Genomic DNA, 20,431 nt, shown 5'->3' with positions numbered 1-20,431 from the left:
TACTGCAAAAATGTACAGCATTTATTCACATACAGACAAAAAGGCACAATTCTACTGAATATTTTAACAAAAAATACAGCTGTCTTCAACTAGGTCTTTATAAATACTTCAAAAAAGGGAGAAAATAAATACAGGATTGGGCCATGTAATATAAAATAGTCATCTCTACATATACTTTTTATTTCTATCTGTTTCTCTTCATGCACCTTTTTTAATTAATTTCAGCTGAATGGACACCAAAGCTAGGCACATAGTGAAAAATCTTCTGTACAAGGTTTTACAAATGTAATGACGATTTTCTCAAATTTCTGAAATTGAGATTTATACACAACACGTATAACCCTTCATTTAGAATTGTGTGACTTTATAACCTAACAAATGGCATTCCAGGCAACTTTACAGAAGTTCAACTAGCCTACAGTTTGACAGAATACACCAATCATAATCAAAGATCTCTTGGTCAGTCTGCACAAGGAAAGGTAACGCTTAAAACCAGAAATTCAGAAAATGGTTCTGTCCCAATAAAATGCAGGGGTGGGTTTGTATTGTCACTGCTGTACTTACAACACCTCTTCTGCTGCGCGCTAAGCATGGGAGACAAAGCTAACCTACAGAGCTGGGCACACTGCAGTCTTCTTACAGCTTTTTTGGTTTTGGTTCAGCTTAACTTGAAACATTAGAAAGCTTATTAACCTAAACGTCGGGGAGCAAAACAGATAAGGCATTAATTCTGCACAACGTTAGCATTCATAATAGTGCAAATTAACAAGGTACCTCTTGCAAACTGGTGTGAGGTTAAATGTTTATTTAGAATCAAATTTTAGATTATTCCACATCTATGGCTTGTCAAACAATTCCCTATATGGTCATGAGCTTCTTTCTTACAGAAAACAACAGTGCCTGTCTAGAAAATGTTGCTGTATGTCGAGTAGAACTTACCTGCATTTACCTTTTGTCTATGGTGGTGTTTGATCAAATAAGTACTCTTCTTTTAACACGTCCCAAGAGTGACTGTGTAACTTCAGATTCACCAGTGCCCTCTGTGAGTGATGAAGTTAATCTAACTTCTTGGGACCAGCAATGGTATTTTAGAAGTACACTAGCTGTCTTACACAAAACTCCCCTTCCTCAAAAGGTTAAGACTTCTGAGTTTTAAAACAAATGACAGAGATGCATTCTGTTGAAATACTTAATTAAGTGATAACTTGCATAGCAAGATAGGGTGTTAATAAGCATTTTTTTTCTCTTTTTTTTTTCTCTTTTGTTTGATTGAATCCTCTGGAAGACTCAGTTATGGCAAAGTTCTACTGTGTTTTAAACGCTCCCTGCTCAAGAGGCAAGGGTCTAACATTAAAAAGCGAGTGGATGCGGTAACGGCAGGCTAGGAGTAGGGAAGGGCAGGGGGAAGGGGGTTCTTTATGCCTGTCTTTCTGTAACACATTGCTGCTTAAACTTTTTCACCAGTACATACCTGACTTCTTACGTCTACGCAGAATTCCAAAATTTACAGGCTCCTAACACTCCACTGTTACATGTGCACTCTACTCAGTACAAAACAGTATCCTAATGATCTGTTCATATTATTGCTCATAGCTTACTAGTTATTGCCATTTGCAATTATTAAAAAAAAGTACACAATCAGAATACGAGTTCCCTCTTCCATCAAATCTAGTCCAGAATAGAATGAAATATTTTTTCTTCATTTGACTGTAAAGAGCTAATCACAATTTATTGCCTTTCCATTTTATTCTATTTAAAAATATATATTCCTGTCTATTTTAAAGCAACCCTTTAGTGTCATAAGCCTGGCTTTCCCAATACATACCATTAGTGCATCCGTGGTGGGCTTTGGGAAATCCTACCGACTAGTGCCTTAGAAATCTTTTTCTTGAATTGTCATCATACTCCCGAGGCAGGTGGCTGGCTAAACAGTGGCGGGTTATTCCACGGGGGGCCATGACCCCTGAGTCTGCCCCCTTCTCGGAAGGGAGCCCCGTGAGAGCTGCCTCCGTGCTCAGCCCCCATCCTTCCAAGCTGTTGCACCACAAGGCAGCTGCAGCCCTGACCTGTCCCTTCCTCCTCCTCCAGTATAACATCAGGGTTAGACCTGCTCATCTCCTGCATATATTTACATGTAAACTCTGGAGTTTATGGAGGGTTTTGAGCCGCCAGCTACACTCAAACTGAATGCAACAGAAAACGTTCTGCAAAGAGAGGAGAAAGACCTACCACCATCCAAGGAACTTGACCATCTGTGATGGGGTTTAGCAGTGCAGTACGGTTAAACAACCATCTTCGACTCAATACACACTAGATAAATTAAGAGCTTGTGCTTTTCCAGAAGGCAGGGGAAGGGAGTCAGATTGTACCAGTGCTTTTTTAGCTAAAAGGGATGAATGCAGCCTACTTCCCCCTACCCACCCTAGCCCCTTCTAAAAGGTTTTTGTGAGTTACTTTAGTGTTCATCACAAATCCTGTTTCAGTAGTGATGTCGTTTCTCTGCTTACTCAGGGTAGTTGCAAATAAAGGAGATTCTAACTTCTCACAGAATTGGGGGGGGGCGCGCAAAAAAAAAAAACAGCTTTAAGTGCATGTAAACATGTTTATACAGCTCAGGAATAACGGGGTTCTCAATTTGTCAGTCTGTAGCCACGTCTAAGAACTCTCCTCTCTCACACCAATAAATAATGCGAAGTTGGCTTGTAGGCAGTGACTCTACTGAGCACGGTGCCGACACCATGTCCCCGGGTCCAGTCAGGATGCCAGGATGCTTCTCCTAATAATGTCCGTCCTTCTGCTGATAGTGCTGTTTGGACTGAGCCGCTGCTGCCTGCACTTTTTTTCAGCCACTTCAGTCTCCGAGTCGCTCATCTCGGCGTCGGGGACGTAGCCGTCGTTCTCGCTGTCAGGCTTTAGCTTGCTTTTTGCCCTGTCCTTCGGTGAAACTCTGTCCACGCCCAGGTAGGGGTAGCTGGAGTTCTGGCGGCAGGTCTCGTCCGGGCTCTCGCCCTGCTGTTGCCTCTCCCCCTTCTTTGGAATTCGGAATCCGCCCCAGTTTTTCACTGGGCTCGTGGGCGTCGTAGGCACTTTAACTACTGTCTGATTAGAGTTTACTTTGACAAGACCCCCATTGCATTTAGGCACTAAATCCCTCCGCGTGCCAGGTGCCGACCTACCACTGGAGTGGTTCACAGCCCTTTTGTTTTCCGATTGCCTCTGAGAGAGTTCTGTGGGTCTCAGTGGTTTGTGGTTGTGTTTAGAAGTCTTTTCCTTTAGTTCGGCCTTGATCACCTCACCCTGTGGACGATTGTCTCTTCTTTTTCTGTGGTCTGGTATAACTATGCCATTTTTCTGCTGTGCTGATACAATCCGTGTTTCTGCAAAGGTCTTGTCAAAATTTAAAAAGCCACCCGGCGCTGCACCACCCTCCCTTTGGCTGGGCTGCCCCAGCACGGATTTGCTGTCGTTCCCAGAGCTGTTTCTTACTCTGTCTCTCTTGTGTGGTTTTTTCAAGGAGTGGGTTAGAGACGTGCCCATTTGTTTCCTGAAGAACGCAGAATGCCATTTCAAATCCTCTATCTTAGGAGCATTGGGGCCCAAAGAGGGACTGTTGAACAACACCGTGTTTTCCATTGAGGAGAATGAGGAAGGCACACCTATGTGTAAACAGACGAAGTTAGTGTCAAGCAATTCCATGTCTGGGTAAATGCCACTTTTGAATGTACCTATTTGATCTCTGTTCCTCATGCCTGACATGTTCTTCGGCCAAAACGGGTATCGGGTTGCCTATCCAGCACCTTTACATCACGATCATGTGGCTATGTCGTGGTTTCACAACCTACTGCTGGGTGTAGTTTCCCTTCCTGTAGCCATGCTGTAGCTGTGCTGCACCTCATTACACCTGTAGCAAATGTAATTCCTAGTGCTACTCTATCCTAAGACAGAGAGACTCCTCAGATGGGGGGCAGGGGAGGAAAGCAACCAGCAGGTGGATCTGATTGATTCTGTCTAAAATACAGTTTATTAGTTACCAAATACTCTAAGGATAATCTAGTTAATGCAGTAACCTTGAAGTTATTCATCCTTCTGGGAAAGGCTGCTGTCAATGAGCTCAGGCAGAAAAAGATGTCTAGTTTTAAAACCAGGGTGCTGCCTTTCCAAAATTCCTTTCTATAAACTGCATCTATGATACAAAGCAGCACGTACCCTACACCAATGCAGTGGTGCTAATAAGCCACCGACTGACTCGGTACCACATGGCACCTGGCTCTATGTCACGGTCTCTGTCGTAAGGAGCTGTTCACGACTCACCCCAGACAGGAGCTGACGGCAGCGAGCCCCTCAGTGCCCCGTGGTAAGAACACAGACTTACCAGTTTCTATAGCAATGTGCCCACCCTTGCAGCGACACATCCTCATTTTTCCTTCCTATCTGCTGATGCATGGTGGACTACACAAGATTTTAATGAGAATAAACGAGGTCCTGTTTGTCCTTCAAAAATCAGTCAGTAGCCTGTAACCAAACCTCTCGGTGCTTGTGCCTGCAGTCTTAAGTGAAAAGAGAACACTGAAATGTACCTGAAACTCTTTCTTGTTCCAGCTGCTTTGCGTAGATATTAAATATCTGTTCTTGAACTTTGCAAACAGATCTCTTGATTTTTTCCCTTCGGGTCACCATGTAAGTGAGATTACGCACCTAGAAGACATCAAGTTGATGAGTTGTACAGGAATTGCATGTCTGTGATGTTGTGAATCTGTACTCTTAACTCAGTTTAAGTACTATACACCATTTGAACACGTTAGTAATGTGTTTAAATTTAACATTCTTAACACAATTCTTGGAAGAGTCTTAAATACCATTTAACTGAGAGATTATTCCATCAGATTTGGGAGGGGCACAGCACAGAAGTAACATCTATAAACACCTGAATCATATATGTATAGATACAGGAAATCTAAAGAAATGCTGGAAGTGCTTAAATCTACTCAGTATTAAATAGCCTAGCACCATATGTCGCTTATTGTTTGAGACACAACAGAAAATTATACTTAATAGTGTGAAAATGTGCAGAGCTATTCCCCAGTACCAGTCTTTCTGACGCCACTGCAGTACAATTGATCAAAATGTAGGCAGGCCAAACTATTGGTGCCACGGCACAATGGAGGTGGCAGGGACTGGGAACAGTAACAAAATGATTATTTATTTTTACTATCTCAGGTTTTCTTAGGCAAAAGCTACATCTCTGCCCTTAAACTGTGACTGTCTAATTGAGACCACAGCTGTGTAAGCTTCACAACCACCGCTCTCCAGAGCTCAGAAGTGAGTTCTTCCCCAGAGGAGGGGATGGCTGAGCAGTGGAGGTGGGTGCTCCAAGGCTCTGCGCTCAGCTGGGTACAGCTGCAGGCTCCTGCCCCGTAGGCTGCTCCCACTGCCACGAAGGAGGAGACGTGTGATGGGTTTTGCCAAGGCCCTGCTCTACGTAAGGCTTCCAGTCCCAGCACAGCCAGCGCTTCCAAGGAGCTCTCTTACTCTGTGGATTGGCATTGGAAGGGACACATCCCGCCTGGTACCCCTCCTGAGCCAGTCCTTGGCCTTTGCTTCTTGGCCTTACCTGACCCAAGCTGCGCAACAGATGCGTCACGTCCACAGAGGTACCTGTTCCATCAGGGGAACTGGATGACATGATTTCAAAATTTGTTTCTAGATGGCCGACACTGTCACTAATGTCATTCATGATCAAATCTACCCAATTTGAAGAGGAGAAAAAAATGTAGGCCCCATTTTTTACATTTTTTTCATCCAAGTTACATTGGATGTACAATCAGTGGGAACAGAGTAGTAAAATATTAAAAATATTACTAGAATTATCCTGTCTTGACATCACACTTAAAAATGGAAAGGATACATACAGAGCAATTTAAGATCCAGAGAACATAGTGACAAACTCAACTTATTTAGCTGATCAAAGAGAAGATTAAAAGAGATCTTGAGCATGTGGAGCAGAAACAAGATACTAGGTAACAGCTCTCACTGAGCTAGAAAAGGGTCATGGGCTGGAAGTTAGAACTAGAAAAAAAAAGTCAGAAGAAAAACTGCAATGATTCATTAGAAGATTAATTAGCCACCAGGATCCCTTACAAAGTATGCAGTAGGTACACGAGCGCCTGCTGTCCTGACGTAAAGCCCAGACACTGTCCTGGAAGAGAGGCTCGAGCTCACCCACAGGTTACTGAGGCTGAGGTAGGACCCGAGCCAGGTTCCATACGTGGCCTACATGAGCCATATGCTGTAAGGACGTGAAAAACTATAATAATTTCAGTACTCTTTCTGGCTCTAACCTATCTTAAAACTCCAATAGTTAACCCAAAAAGGAAGGAATTCAGGTCGTTACAGATTCAGATGTACTTAGGATACACCACCAAACTGATCCCACTGAACTGCTCTTTAAACATTCAAGCCCTAACTGAGTGGAGTATTGTGTGCCTCCCAAACCTCCTACACAGATAGTCCTGTGAAATGTCATCCTCCAATGCTGTGTCAACGAAAAACAGATCCGCTGCGAATCACGATCATCTTTTCCTTCTTGCACAGCAGATGAAAGCAGCAAAGAAAGCCCTGAAAGGCTAAAACCGCTCCAGCTGGAGGCTGCAGTACAGGCCACAGCCATCAGTGATAACCAGCCAAAAAGCACAGGCAGAAACACAACCACCCAGTTATAAGGAGACTGGATACCACAAGGCAAGACCTGCTGGCCCTGCGAACCGACCCTCTATTTGAAAAGGGAAAGTGGTGTGCTCGGTAGGAATTTAGTGTTAACTGGGCATGAAGGCGCAGCACGGAGTGCCCACACGCAAGGCAACAACCGAGAGCGTGGCTTGGAAGCTCAGCTGATGAAGGCCAGGGCCCCTCGCACAAGTGCCGGCAGCGCAGTGGCTTACCCGCTCGAGATCCTGCCGGAGGTGTGTGAAGAGCTGCAACCTTCTGAACAGAACATCCTGCTCCCGTTTAGCCAGATTGTCCTCTTCATCCTTCTTTGGGGTAATCAAAGGCTTATTGAAGTTGGCTTTTCTCTTCAGCTTCCAGTACTGGTAAAGGAATCCCACCGGCTCCTCAGGCAGCCGCTGCGCTTTAGCCACTTCCAGAGACTCCACAAATGTATAGAACTCATCCTCCAGCTGCTGGAGCTTTTGCTTGCGGAGGCTGACTCTGTGGGCCTCCTCCTGGGTTTGATCCATGGTGTGGAAAGGGTCGATGTGGGCAGGAAGAGAGCTGTCCTGAATCCCGTTCCCGTTCTCCTGGCCCGGGCTTTCACTGAAAGGCTCGTCATCCGCTTTCTTGGAGGAGCTGTGCTTGGGACAGTAAGACTTAAATTTCACCTCATCATTCTCTGCCAGTATGGTCTTCATCTCCAAGCCACGGTCAAACGCACAGGTGACGTGAAAGGCTGTTCTGCAGTTCTTCACTGAACACTACGGAAATTAAATTAAAATTAATCAAATAGAAATTTAAGAAGCCACACTGCCTAAAACTATCTGAGCAGCCAGGACTGCTTTGGAAGGACAACCCTGAGACCGTGCTCTGTTTCTAAGCTGCCTGTGATTTCTTGCTCTCTTTTCATTAGGTTTACAGTTTAGTGCTTTCGGGCCAGGCAATGATCAAGTGGCCCAGTGGGACAGGAGTGGTTAACCCCTCCCTCACCCAATCACGCTGTTCAATAAGCAGCAAAGACACCAGGGGAGTCTTCTTACCCTCACTGGAGCCACTTGCTTAAGGCTGCATCACACAAAGGAAAACGTTCCCCCTTCGGCTGTGCCAGCATGACAGAGAGGGAAAAACACCTCGGTGGCTCCAGGCCAGTCTGGTGCTTTTAATTAAAAGTCGTTCCCAGTACCTGGACCCATGCTACCCAAAAGGCCTCAACCAAGGGGGATGTTTTTTTCCTGTTATACAGATTTTAAAATGTCAAATCACTGTCAATCGATACTTCACTGACTACAGCCTTTACTTCACCTGGGGGATAAGGAGAACAGGAAATCCAATTTTTTGTCATTTTTCTTCCCTCCCAGTGAACTCAGCCATCACGGTGTGATGGGCACAAGTTCAGCTGATTTAGCACTTCATTTCATTATATGTAACTTTCTCTTGCAAAATGCTGTCATAGCTATTGCCAGCCACAAACTGAAAGGTTTAAATATGTCTATATATATGTATGTATATACACACACTCCCCCATATGCATTTGTAGCAACTCACACCTGTGCTTCCAGTGAAAACAATTTAAAGTGAAAATTAACATTAGTGCTGTTAGCTAGGAAGAAACAAAACTATGCTTAAGCCAAGTCATCTGACCCGAAAGAGAAACACGTCGCACTAGGATGTTTGTCCAGTACTTCATAAAGGAGCCAAATATCTTTCTCCTCTGGGTTTTCCTGCTCAGGTTGACTCAGCAGCCAGATGGCGTATAAAGGTACAACAGAGTTTAAACTGCACAAGTTTCAAATGAAACTTCTTTAATAAAATCAGCATATAAAAGGAATTGAAAAATACCAAAGCATCTTTTGCCCTTTCCTCTCTTTCTTACTAACAAACAGGGCACCTGTTCCACCTGGAACTCCCAACAGGGCAGGACAGTCCTTTAGCCACAACTTCCAAGCTGCTGTCGTTTAGAGTACTCAGCTCTTGGTGTGGCTAATGTTTTACTGGGACAAGAGGGGAAAGCCTGTCTCACTGGAAGGAAAGCTGCTGTACCCGGGAGAATATGCAGTCTCAGTTTTCCCAGCTTATTGCAGCTGCTCTCTGCCCAGCCTGACACATACTTCCAGCTGCCGACTTTCCTAATTGTTGTGCACATCTCGTAACATCTCTGGAGGATCCTGCGCTCTCAGTTCATCCAGCTAATGCTACTTCCTTCCTATTGCAGTGGCTTTGTATAATGTTCTTTTCTGCTGTATAAAATCTCACAATACAAATCTAAATACTTCTCACTGCTAGCTTTAATGATACCAAGATTTACACAACTCCTATAAAATGTCAGGCAAAACTGTAATCTTTTTGTGTCTCCCCCATAATTTCAAATATAGAATTGCCTGAAGTGGCAGCCATCATGCCTGCCTGTCAACCTGTGTCGTCACCAGAAGGGGACAGGTGGGATCAGAAGAGATACGGAAGGATACCTCCTCTCCCCTGCACACCAACATCCATAAATACTCAAGTGCTCAACTTCACCTGCTGGAAGTTACCCCTCAGAAGAGCTCTGGAGAATGGACAAAACAGTTTCAACTATGTAACAGCGGCCAAGAGGAAGGGGACAGCTCTGCAAGGAGGTATTACAATCGCAGATTTATATGCTGTGGACAGATTTATTTTCTCTACTTAACATTTACTATTTCATATATTCCTTAAATGGAAACGGACTGATAGGTTTCACTGGAACTACTGCTGCATTGCTGGTTTACAACTTTTTCTGGCAACCTCATCAAATGACTCAGAGCAGAGGAAAAAAGGAAATGGATAAAACCTAATTTCAAAAAAGTGTAGGACTTAGAAATTTCTATGTCTTAATGCTGCTCTTACCATCATGGATCCTGTAACATTAGGCTAGCCACAAAACAAAGAGCTCGACTTCTTACGAGACAGTAGTATCTTCCTGTCTCAGGGAGCTTTCTGAGGATCATTTTGAAGTAGATGAAGAATGTTACCAGAATACTAAGCTACACTTTATTGTCTTTTTCTACACAATCACAACACTGCTCTGAGTGGGTCACCTGTCCTTGCTCTCATCATTTGTTCTCCAGTAAGGTAGATCAACGTTTTGTCTTGTGTCTCAGGAAACTGAGTATCTCCTCTTCCAAAAATCTGGGGCTTGGTAATGTCTTTTCTCAATCTCTCGAGATTTTAAAATTGTGCTTAGAAATATTATTTAATATTTCTGAGTGATTTTCCACTGTAAAGGATCTGCAAGTGCTTTAGAGCTAACAACCAATATAAATAGGCACATGAAACCACCCTGCCCAGTCTGAAACGCTCTGGTGCAAATCAATTCAGTTGTTTAACAGCGACCATTCACAGGCTACGGTGAGAAAGGCTGAATCCAAATCCAATTGAAACTGCAGAGAGAATTTCAGAAGTATGCAATGAGACAAACTGGCACACGCCCAAGAATGTGAGTTGTTGGTATGAAACAAATGGCTTTATAGTGCTGGCTTTATAGTTTAATTATTTATTGCATACGGAAATCATTCTTTTTGGAACTATGAAGACTAGACATTTCTTTTGATTCTGCCCCATCTTGCTGTTACAGGCAGTCATCATCCCTGAGCTCAAGGGAGTACCAGAAGCAGAATGATAATGTGACACTGCTGCTACAGCAGCATGAGCTGGGAAACACACCCAGGTGGATTTTTTCCCCTTAGAAACACCGGGAGCTCCAGAATCTACCCACAACCACTGGGGAAAATAGGGCTCATTTCCTCAACTTTTGGCTTGCTCAAATCTCAGGGCAGACCAAACAACCTGTTTCTTTCCTACTGCTCAAAACGCCTAATATTAAATGATCAGATGTTCTCCTCAGCAACTTAAAAGCTGGACCAACAATAAAACAGTTACAGAATATAGTTACAGCCAGAACAGGCCAATGTTAAGTAGTACCTAAAATGAGAAATTCAAAGCTACAGCTAGCTTTACCATCAAAGTGAAGATGTTCACTTCCACTGACTTCTCTGAGAGCTGGGCACGCTCAGGTTGTTACAGGAGATACGCAACTCCCCTTGAAATATCCAACTTGTCTTACAAGTCACTGAAGAGGGACTAGCAGATAAGTTTCAGCACAGAAGCTTTCAGTTATCAGACTTCATTTTCGTATGTGGAACATCACAAAAATATAGCTTTTTTCCTCTACTCAACAACATCTAAGTTTTACTTCAGTGTATTAATAAACGTATCAACAAATTAGGACATCTTATAGAATGATCTGGCTATTATTATTAAAATTTTAGTAGAAAGTAAGAGCACACTAACATTCAAAAGCACTTTGTGTGCAATTAAGTCCATAGTAACAAACATGAAATCAAAGAAAGTTTACTGAGGATACACATTTTGTGTATCTACTAAACACTGACAAAATAAAACACACAGATATTTGTGTGATTAAATTTACCTGTATAGAAGCTCCAACTTTTTCATTACAAAGGCTGCACACCAGTGCCCATCTACTGCTGGGAATGTGAGAAACCTTTGTAATGGGCTCCATTTTTTCTGGACTTCCAATGCTCACCTGAGAGAAAAAAGGTTAAAAAACAGAGTTACTATTACACCCATGATTGAAAAGAGAAACAATTTTACTGAACAGATCAGAGTAGTGTGGGTTGGAAGGGACCTTAAAGACCATCTAGTTCCACCCCCCTGCCACGGGCAGGGGCACCTTCCACTAGACCAGGTTGCTCAAAGCCCCGTCCAACCTGGCCTTGAACCCTTCCAGGGAGGGGGCAGCCACAGCTTCTCTGGGAAACCTGTGCCAGTGTCTCACCACCCTCACAGGGAAGAATTTCTTCCTTAGATCTAATCTAAATTTACCCTCTTTCAGTTTAAAACCATTACCCCTTGTCCTATCCCTACACCCCCTGATAAAGAGTCCCTCCCCAGCTTTCCTGTAGCCCCCTTTAAGTACTGGAAGGCCGCTATAAGGTCTCCCTGGAGCCTTCTCTTCTCCAGGCTGAACAACCCCAACTCTCTCAGCCTGTCCTCATAAGGGAGGTGCTCCAGCCCCTGATCATCCTCGTGGCCTCCTCTGGGCCCACTCAAGCAGGTCCATGTCCTTCTGATGTTGGGGCTCCCAGAGCTGGACACAGCACTGCAGGTGGGGTCTCAGGAGAGTAGAGTAGAGGGGGAGAATCCCCTCCCTCGACCTGCTGGCCACACTGCTCTTGATGCAGCCCAGGATGTGGTTGGCTTTCTGGGCTGTGAGCGCACATTGCTGGCTCACAGTCACTTTTCCACCCACTAATACCCCAAGTCCTTCTCCACAGGGCTGCTCTCAATCCACTCATGACCCAGCCTGTACTGGTGCTTGGGACTGCCCCAACCCATGTGCAGGACCTTGCACTTGGCCTTGTTGAACTTCATGAGGTTTGCATGGGTCCATCTCTCCAGCCTGTCAAGGTCAAATCAAATTCCTTCTGTGTATGCAAAATTAGCATGTTCCAAGTTCCTCAGTTTATAAGGAACTAAAAAAATCAAAATTCCTTTTTTAAAGTCAGTTCCTTACTGCATGAACAAATCAGTTTCAAGGTGAAGCCCTCCAATTTAAAATTATCATGCAGGCTGAATCTTCTGATTATGAGACCCCACAGGAATTCTCACTGTCACATCTAAACCTTCCTGATTCACCTTTAATGCTCCGTTTACAAAATAAAACAGTACTTTGTGTGCTTGTTAAATGAGCTTTGCCCGCAGCAAAGGCCTAATTTTTGAGGCCTAATTTTGGTTGATAAAGGTAATGTAATTACTTTCTTTACAGATGATGCTTCATCCTGCCAGACTTTACATCCAACTGAAAATCTTTTCTACTGTCTCCCTAAAAAGTACCATATAGATGCTACACTCATTTAGCAACACGCACTAGGTTGAACAGTGTTTCTGATGGATTTGTTCTCTCCCAGAATCACTGCAGCCCCAAACTCCCGGAGGAGCAGCACCTACCTCTGGAATCCACAGAGCACAGCTAACGTGGACCCACTTGGTGCCACTCCGGGTCGGCTTCATGGCACCACCCTTCTTGGGACAGAGCAAACACTTGGGCTGAACACCAAGCGCGCAGGTCCTGCACAGCCAGCTGCCTTCCGGCACCTTCAGGATCCCGTAACATGCCTGTATTCCCATTTACAGAAAAGGGAAAGAAACAAAGGAAACAACATGCACTTCTGTTACTTTTTAGCTGCTTACACATAGCCTCTCACAACTCCAAAATGTTCTTTACGGAATTTCTAACACTACAGAAATGTTAGCTTGTGGAGGATCTTGGGATTCTTTCATAAACTCAGCCAACCACATTACCCATTCATTCCCCAAAATGATCTTTCAGTGAAAGGAGCAGAAGTCATGACCAGCTGTTAGGCAAAAAACCTCTGCCCACTTCAATTGGGAAAAAGAAGAATGTGTTTGCCAGCCCAAAGAGCAAGAGGACTCCCGACAGACAGCCCTGCCAGCAGTGAGCTAGCATGAAGTTCAGTATCACAAAGACTGCAAGTAGCAGGAACTGGACTGTATCCAAAAGGCTGGGACTTCTGGCAACTGACTAACTCAAAAAGCAAGAACCACAAACTCAAGAGCTCTGCTGTGCACTACTCAATGTTATTCCAAAGCACTGAGGTTTACTTATTCAGAGAGAAAAGTGCAGAACAGCAACTAATTAAGATCACTTTTTTCAGAAGATTGCATCTTTATGGAGACCTCCATCCAAATTACTGTCAATTTTAGCCCTCTTAAGTTTCAGATTTGATGTGATCAGAGACTAAGGATCAGAGAACCGCTACAGGTCTAAAAACGTCCACTTTACTCTGAGTATCTTGCAAGACAGCCATCTGTACGTTACAGCTGTCATAGCCCTATTTCTTTATCATTAGTACAAATGAATTGAAGTAACACATGCAAGAAAATGCCATTCTTGCTCACTGGACAACAGAGTTTTCTGAACACTGAATGACAAAGCAAACTTCTTAAAGCTGGGAAGGAAGGACATGCTGATAGGAAGGCATCTGCCACAGTAAGAAGCATCCACAGAAACAGATACGCTAAAATTCTGTCTGTTCTTTCCTGCTAAGAAGACTTCTTAACTGCCACAAAAAGGTGGCACATAACAGTGCTTCATTAGCTCAGCTCAGGTCAGTAGGTTCTCCATTAAATTAACTAGTAAGTCCTACCTGTGTCCCTACTGATTGCCTCAAAGTTCTTTCTTCCCCTTCTCTGCTGAGCCTAAGTTGCTGATACTAAAGGTGTGTTGGCCCCAGAAGTGTGCAGAAAGAGAGGAAAAGAACACAGCAAGGTAAGTGACCAGGTGAGAACGTACAACAATACATGTGTATGTTTTGGGGAGGCAATTCCTCACCTTGTAACTTCCTCCACGCTTACACAATACCACTTTTAACCCTCCTAGCATGACATTTCTAGAATTGCATGTCACAGTTCTCCTTCTCAATTACATACTTCCTGAATGCATCCCCCTGCTCAACAGAGAACTCTGCAACAACTTAACAGATCAATGTCTGCCACTGGAAAAAATCTAACCTGTTATCTTTAATGGTTTGGAAAAGTTTCTGTCACCACCCCTACACCCCCACACTGTGCCCCAGCTGCCATACCTGGTGCACACAAATATTGCATTTGTCACAGAACACCATTTCATTGCCGTCTTCTCCATCTGGAGACTGACAGACGTCACAGACAACATCTTCATCATATTCAATCCCAAGTCCTTCTTCCGTCTCGATAGCGTGATTCATGTTATCATAGCATCGCTGTTCGAAGTCCTCTATGACCCTTTCCATCGTGTACTCGTCCAGCTCAGGCATCCCTGGGAAACCAGAGTTGTTACTTACTGAAAGAGTGATAACCACCACCACACACAACTCCAGCTTCTTTTTTAACAGCTGAGCAAATACAGACGACCCCCACACATAAACATGTCATTCCTAGACAATCATGCCTATTCCAGCATAAACTAGGGAAACTGTAAAAAAAAAAAGTGAAAGTCATAACAGAAGCAGAGTATCCAAACCAATCTTTCAAAATCCTGAGAAAAACTCAGGAACTGATTTTGGCTTCCTGGTGTTGTTCTCATTTTTCCTTCTGGGACAGCACTGTCTATGGCTTTTGCTTCAATTTTGCAACCCAGATGTTGACTCTTTGGTGAAAGATTTGAGTGTTTTTTGAACCAAAAGTGATGGGGGCAGAGGGGGGGGAAGTCAATGACAAATCTGCTGTCATATTTGGAGCAAACGCAATTTCTAACAACAGTTGCTCTTTTTTCACAAGTTCCAACCCAACAGGGTGCAATCCCAACTGAGGTCTCCATCAGAACCCGCTACACCAATAAATTAGTTTGTTTTAAAAAGTGGAAAACATTTGTAAGAAATGCAACATCAAATCTGGGACAATAAATAAATAAATGCAACATCTAATCTGGGATTTGGTCTTTTCAAACAGCATGCATCAGAAAATTATTCATGACACCACAGCTACAGGCTCATTATATTATGGTATTCTATAATTCAAATTTGTTCATTATATTACATTACTGTTACAGATCTGAAAAAGTATCTATCACGGAAGCAGCAAGAAAAATATCAAAAAAACCCACGGCGCTTCCCCCTCTGGCTTCCATCTCTCACTTGCCGTGACAAGGAACTGGCTGTAATGCTTCCAAGTTATACTACACCAACCTTTACCACAAAATCATGCCACACAAACGCCTGTGAAACCAAGAAAGCTATGCTACTGAAACAATTATTTTCCTTTCACAAAATCAGTTTAGCACATGAACTTCTTAAATCACTACAATGAAGTAGGATTAGGATTAGGATATCCCACTTTTGGTCTAATTCCCAATACCTAACGTTTACTGTGACATACAGAAGATGGCAACCTCACGATGTGTGTTTTAACAAGAAAATCCTCCTTTCGGCTCTCCCTGTGAATAACTGAGCCACAGATTCCACAACATGAAGAAGAAAAAACCTCCCCAGCTCGCCCAGATCAGAAGACAAACACTGTACAAAAGTACTTGCAGCCTCCCTTACTGACAGGCAAATCCTTGCAGCAGAGATCACTGCATCCCTCACTACCCAAACTGAGCAGCTGAGAGGTAGCAAGAGGGAACATCCAAAATCCTGCTGAGGAAAGAGAGTGAATTTTGCCCTGCAGCCCAGAAATACTGCACCAGCAAAGCAGATGATGGCAGGTCTTAAACCAGTTTGTAATGAAATTCTAACCTCACAATTGCTATCACTTTATAAAAAACCCTTAGAGCTATGTCACTGACTGTGCATTTATAAGGGTAAAAAAAGGGAATCAAGAGGCTGAGGCTTCAGTTCAAATGTTTACATTTGTTCTTTTAAAGACAGAATATACATTTTCAGTACCTGAAGCACTCCAACAGGTATCAAAGAAAACACACGAATTCACAGCTGCAGGGACACCATAAAGGAAGTGCTGCAACTGCAGATCAGGAAACATTTCAAATGCCCCTTAATAGTATCTGCAGAGTGCAGTGTCTGACAGAGCACCCAGGTACGTGTTTCAAGGCCCACGATGTCCTGCCTGGTACCGGCAGGAGCACTGCCGTCCCTCTCCGGACAGCGCAACTCAGTGGGTAAAGATTTAGAGCAGACGAACTACTAGAAACTACACCAAAACACAACACTGAAGATCAGATCTGTCCAATTCCAGCTGTTCGGTGTTTCATGTGCAATGTCTATTTTTGAAGGTTCTGTTGGCGTAGCAGAATGGCTACCACAGGGCTTCACACACAGGTACAGATCTGCACAAGGAGGAGCCCCTCTCGTGTGCATGTCCCCACTAACGCTACTCGCCCCCCAGTGTAGCACTGTGGTAGCCCTCCTCTGCTTTTGGCAAAAGACAGACATAGGGGATTATCTACACTGAATAGATGAATATCACTTACAAGTCATAAAAAGTATTTTTAAGTTTTCTTTGAAGAAACCTAAGGGGACTTGCTGCCGCTGTTTCCCTGAAGGTAACTGGAAAGGTAACCTAAACTCTCGAATTGTGAACTGTTTTGAAATCATCTAAGCCCAACACTAAACCTGAGCAGGCCTGACTTGAGAGCTGGAAAAAAGGCTTGGGTAACAGACCAAGTCAAGGCTGGGTCATCCGTTTCCTCCATATGGGGGTTAAAAAGGAGAAACTTTTAAATATAAGTGGTGAGACTGTGGTTTGCCAGGTCTTGAGCCATGCCATGTATGGGCTACAGCCAGGTAAAACCCATATGGCTAAACTGTAACCCAAAGCAGGGAACTGCCACAATGCTAAAACAAAAATCAAACAGTGTTCACCAACATGTCCAAACCTCTTCCACCTGGCACAGCATCTTCTCCCCTACCTAAACAATGTGGTAGAAGTTCTGTGCTGACTTACATCCTCTTCAATTTCACTGAAATCTTCTCCTGAAGCACACACCTTACCAAAGAAACGTTTCTGTTCCTGCCTTGCTCCCCCGCCCCTTCCCACCCACAAGCCATCCTGTGGAGAAGGGAACAGTTGCTCCCCTTGTGACAGCTCCTCTTCCTGCTTCGGAACTGCAGCACACAGTCACAGTAAGCTTTGGGAGGTTCCTCCAATAAATCACTGCAGGAATTCCTTACTCATTCCCTGTTCATATGATTACTCTCTCTTCATATCTCTACCATCTCTTCCCACTGCTGCCCTCTCTAGAATTCTTAAGATTGGCAGCTTTAAAAAAAAAAAAAAAAAAGGCAACAAAACCACAAGCACTCATTACTCACCCATTTCTTTGAATTCTTCGTTGGCAAGCTGCAACCATGCTACGTCCACATCATTGAGATCGTAGCGACACACGCTGTCTGCTAAGGTTCGAATGTCAACATAGCCCAGCTCTGGAGGCTCTGAACCTGACGAAACAATATACTTCCTGGGACGCGTGAACGTGACAGCTTTCGTCTCAGACACAATCCTAAAACAAACAGACAAGCAGACGTCAGGCATGCTGGCTTGCTGAGAGACTTGTTTCTAGAGAATTCAAAATGCCTCATTCTAAGTGACTAACAATCATCCACAACCACCTAACCATCTAGGCAATCATCCTGCACCAGAGATGGGAAGAGAAAACAGTACAGTGCACTTCCGTAATGGATTGGTGGTATTGTAAGGAATTAATTGGGGTTATCTAGAAACCCAATTCATTACCAGAATTCTTAATAAAATTAAAAGATTAAAGGCCAGAGCTATGCTTACTCTTACCTGAAACTCACACTTGTTTAAAGCTAGAGTAGGAACACTGTATTTATGTACTGATGGCTGCCATATACACAGATGTTAAACTCTGTTTTAAGACTTTTTTAAAAATCGTTGTTTAATTTCAATACCAAGATCAAGAAAATTCAAGAAAAAAAGTAGTATTTCCTGCTCCATTTGAAGTTTACTTTCTTACAGTATGTTACTTCCAAATTCTTTTTGTATGTGTGTGTAGCTACAGAATTGCTATCTCTGTGAAATTCAGAAGACCTTTCCACAGAGAATCAGTAACTTGTACTAGCTTCACCTTCACTTACCCAGCAGATCCAAGCTCTGGCATCCTGGGTCTGCATTTCCTCTTTCACAATCACTCATGTCATGCTGGGCCAAGCACAAATACTAATCAGCTGCTGCTGAAACTACCTTCTCTCAGGTTTTGAAGGCTTCAGCTGGCCAACAACCAACTATTTAGCTGCAAGCCAACTGAAATTTTGTTCAACCACAAGCACTGGTTCAGGAAACAGAGTAAAGTACCTACAGCACGTAACTTGTTCTAGGTCAGATTCCTGCAATGCCCTAAGTTTGCAAAGCCAGGAGCTGGGGGCAAAACCGCCCCATTCACAACAGACAGCTGTCATTCTACCAGCAAGCTGGTGACTTGCCTCCAAACAGCAAGATACCTCTGGCAGTCCACCTGCAGCACGGTTCTCTCAGCAGAGGACACTGCACCTCCTCTTAGTGAACTGCGCACACTGAAATTCAGTTTGGATGAAACCCACTTCACGATGTAACGTTGATACCTCAGGAGCGACAGGCCACGCTGCCAAATGACTGCCTCCTGCAGCACTAGTGCTGATGACTTTTTTCTGCTCTAGTGCTACAAGGGAGCAGATAGCACCACTCCATGTAGACACAACTTTCTGCTGGGAATAGCTGAAGCTCCACAACAAGCAGGACATCCTCCACACTATTTTGCCCTCATCTGAGCTCTAGCATATTAATTCCTCCTACCAGAAGACCCTGGCCTGTCTCTACTGTATCTGATCTCAGAACTCAGAACTACCTATTTCAGCCTCCTGCACAGCCCTAAACCCTCCCCTCATCTAGCTTATTTCGACAACAGTCTGAGAAATGGTGGGCAAGAGACAAATGCTGAACTTGGGGCTTCTGAGGTGACTGAGGAAGAATATGAATCGGAATGACCCTGCCAGGCTAACCGTACTGCCCAAACTGTTCTGGGTCACACTGCACAGTATTAAAATATTACAGACTACTACATCTCACAGAGAATTTACTTTCAAATGGGCACTGCTCTCTGAATCTTCTGTACCATAAACTCCTTCCCCAGTACCTCTCCATGCAGAAGTCATCATCTCTGAGTAGCACCCTGTACATGCTGTTTAAATACCACTGTAGTGGCACAGAAGGAGTAAGCACAGTTTGGCTTCAGAACAAATTACCTTCATCTATTTATTTTTATGAGAGAAAGAAGTTAAAAAAAGCAACATTTACTACATACCAAAAACCACATCCAACTGAATTATCTATCTGACTGCATGCTTGCATTGAATCACCACACAGACTTGCTTGCTCCACCCCTCCGGACCTACTCTCGCTGCCCTGACCAGTCGCTACAAGGCCAAAACCTTCTATTCCTATTATGTACCTCATTAGCATCAGCTATCCGTACTGTATTTTTCTTCTGTTCTACACCAGCTACTATTCGTCTATTGCTGATTCCATTTGCAGAACACCTCCCTCCCCTCCCAAAGCCAGGCACAACAGTTCCAGCACTCTAGCACCACCACAGCTGAGCTCTCCAAGTGTTTTGTGAGGGGGCAAACAGGGTAATAATCAGGCATCAGAGGGCCACTCTGACCAGCAGGTGCTCACCAGTTGAATCATACAAGACAGCTCAGCAACTGAAGAAGAGTGGTGCCTTCTGGGCTGATACCTACAGCTGTGGGCACCTTCTTTCTCTAACTCCTTTTATGTCTTAAATTTGGAGTCACATCCCTGTTGGCCATTGGCAGAGAAAAGCTCTCTAAGTGAGCACCTGGAGCTGATATAGCCACCAAACCACCTCCCTGAAAGACACGAGGTGGGGATCCCCTGGAAGGTCTCCCTCTGCTAAAGTCCACAGGTCTCCTGGCCCTTCTGCAGCCTTGGGAGATGCTTGAAAGAGAAAGCAGTGGGGAGAAGACAGTATGTGCACACATGTATGACGTGTGCGCATTTATGCAGGGACTGGGTGAGGTCAGTGTGGAGCAGGCTACAAGCACTGCAGGGAAACAGTACATCCCATGTTCTAAACTGCACAGCAGAGAGGAAAATGCCAAGTTCTCCTTGGAGCTCCAGATCCAATCCTTCAGAAGGAGAGGGAAGGGAAGGGTCTACCTGATGTGCAGGTAAGTTCCTCATTGTACAGACCTAGTAGGGCTGTACA

At 44.0% G+C, this 20,431-nt stretch overlaps 1 protein-coding gene across 16 annotated transcripts in view; it reads right to left on the bottom strand.

Moving 5' to 3' along the window:
• JADE1 (jade family PHD finger 1) overlaps positions 1-20,431 on the bottom strand; it is a 60,003-nt gene continuing 39,572 nt past the window's right edge. For 15 of the 16 annotated variants that reach the window (XM_074823649.1, XM_074823639.1, XM_074823641.1 and 12 more), the window contains 7 exons: positions 17,517-17,704; positions 14,355-14,566; positions 12,697-12,864; positions 11,156-11,272; positions 6,939-7,469; positions 4,578-4,695; positions 1-3,656 (listed from right to left, as the gene is read on the bottom strand). In XM_074823649.1, the coding sequence (XP_074679750.1) occupies positions 2,755-3,656; positions 4,578-4,695; positions 6,939-7,469; positions 11,156-11,272; positions 12,697-12,864; positions 14,355-14,566; positions 17,517-17,704 (2,236 nt within the window). In that variant the 3' untranslated portion in view covers positions 1-2,754. Of the gene's footprint in view, positions 3,657-4,577; positions 4,696-6,938; positions 7,470-11,155; positions 11,273-12,696; positions 12,865-14,354; positions 14,567-17,516; positions 17,705-18,302; positions 18,367-20,431 lie in introns of all 16 variants that reach the window. The other variant, XM_074823654.1, reaches the window with a different exon arrangement.

Source organism: Strix aluco, chromosome 4 (genome assembly GCF_031877795.1).
Source record: "Strix aluco isolate bStrAlu1 chromosome 4, bStrAlu1.hap1, whole genome shotgun sequence".
Lineage (NCBI taxonomy): Eukaryota > Metazoa > Chordata > Aves > Strigiformes > Strigidae > Strix > Strix aluco.
This window is presented reverse-complemented; position numbering and strand designations above follow the sequence as displayed.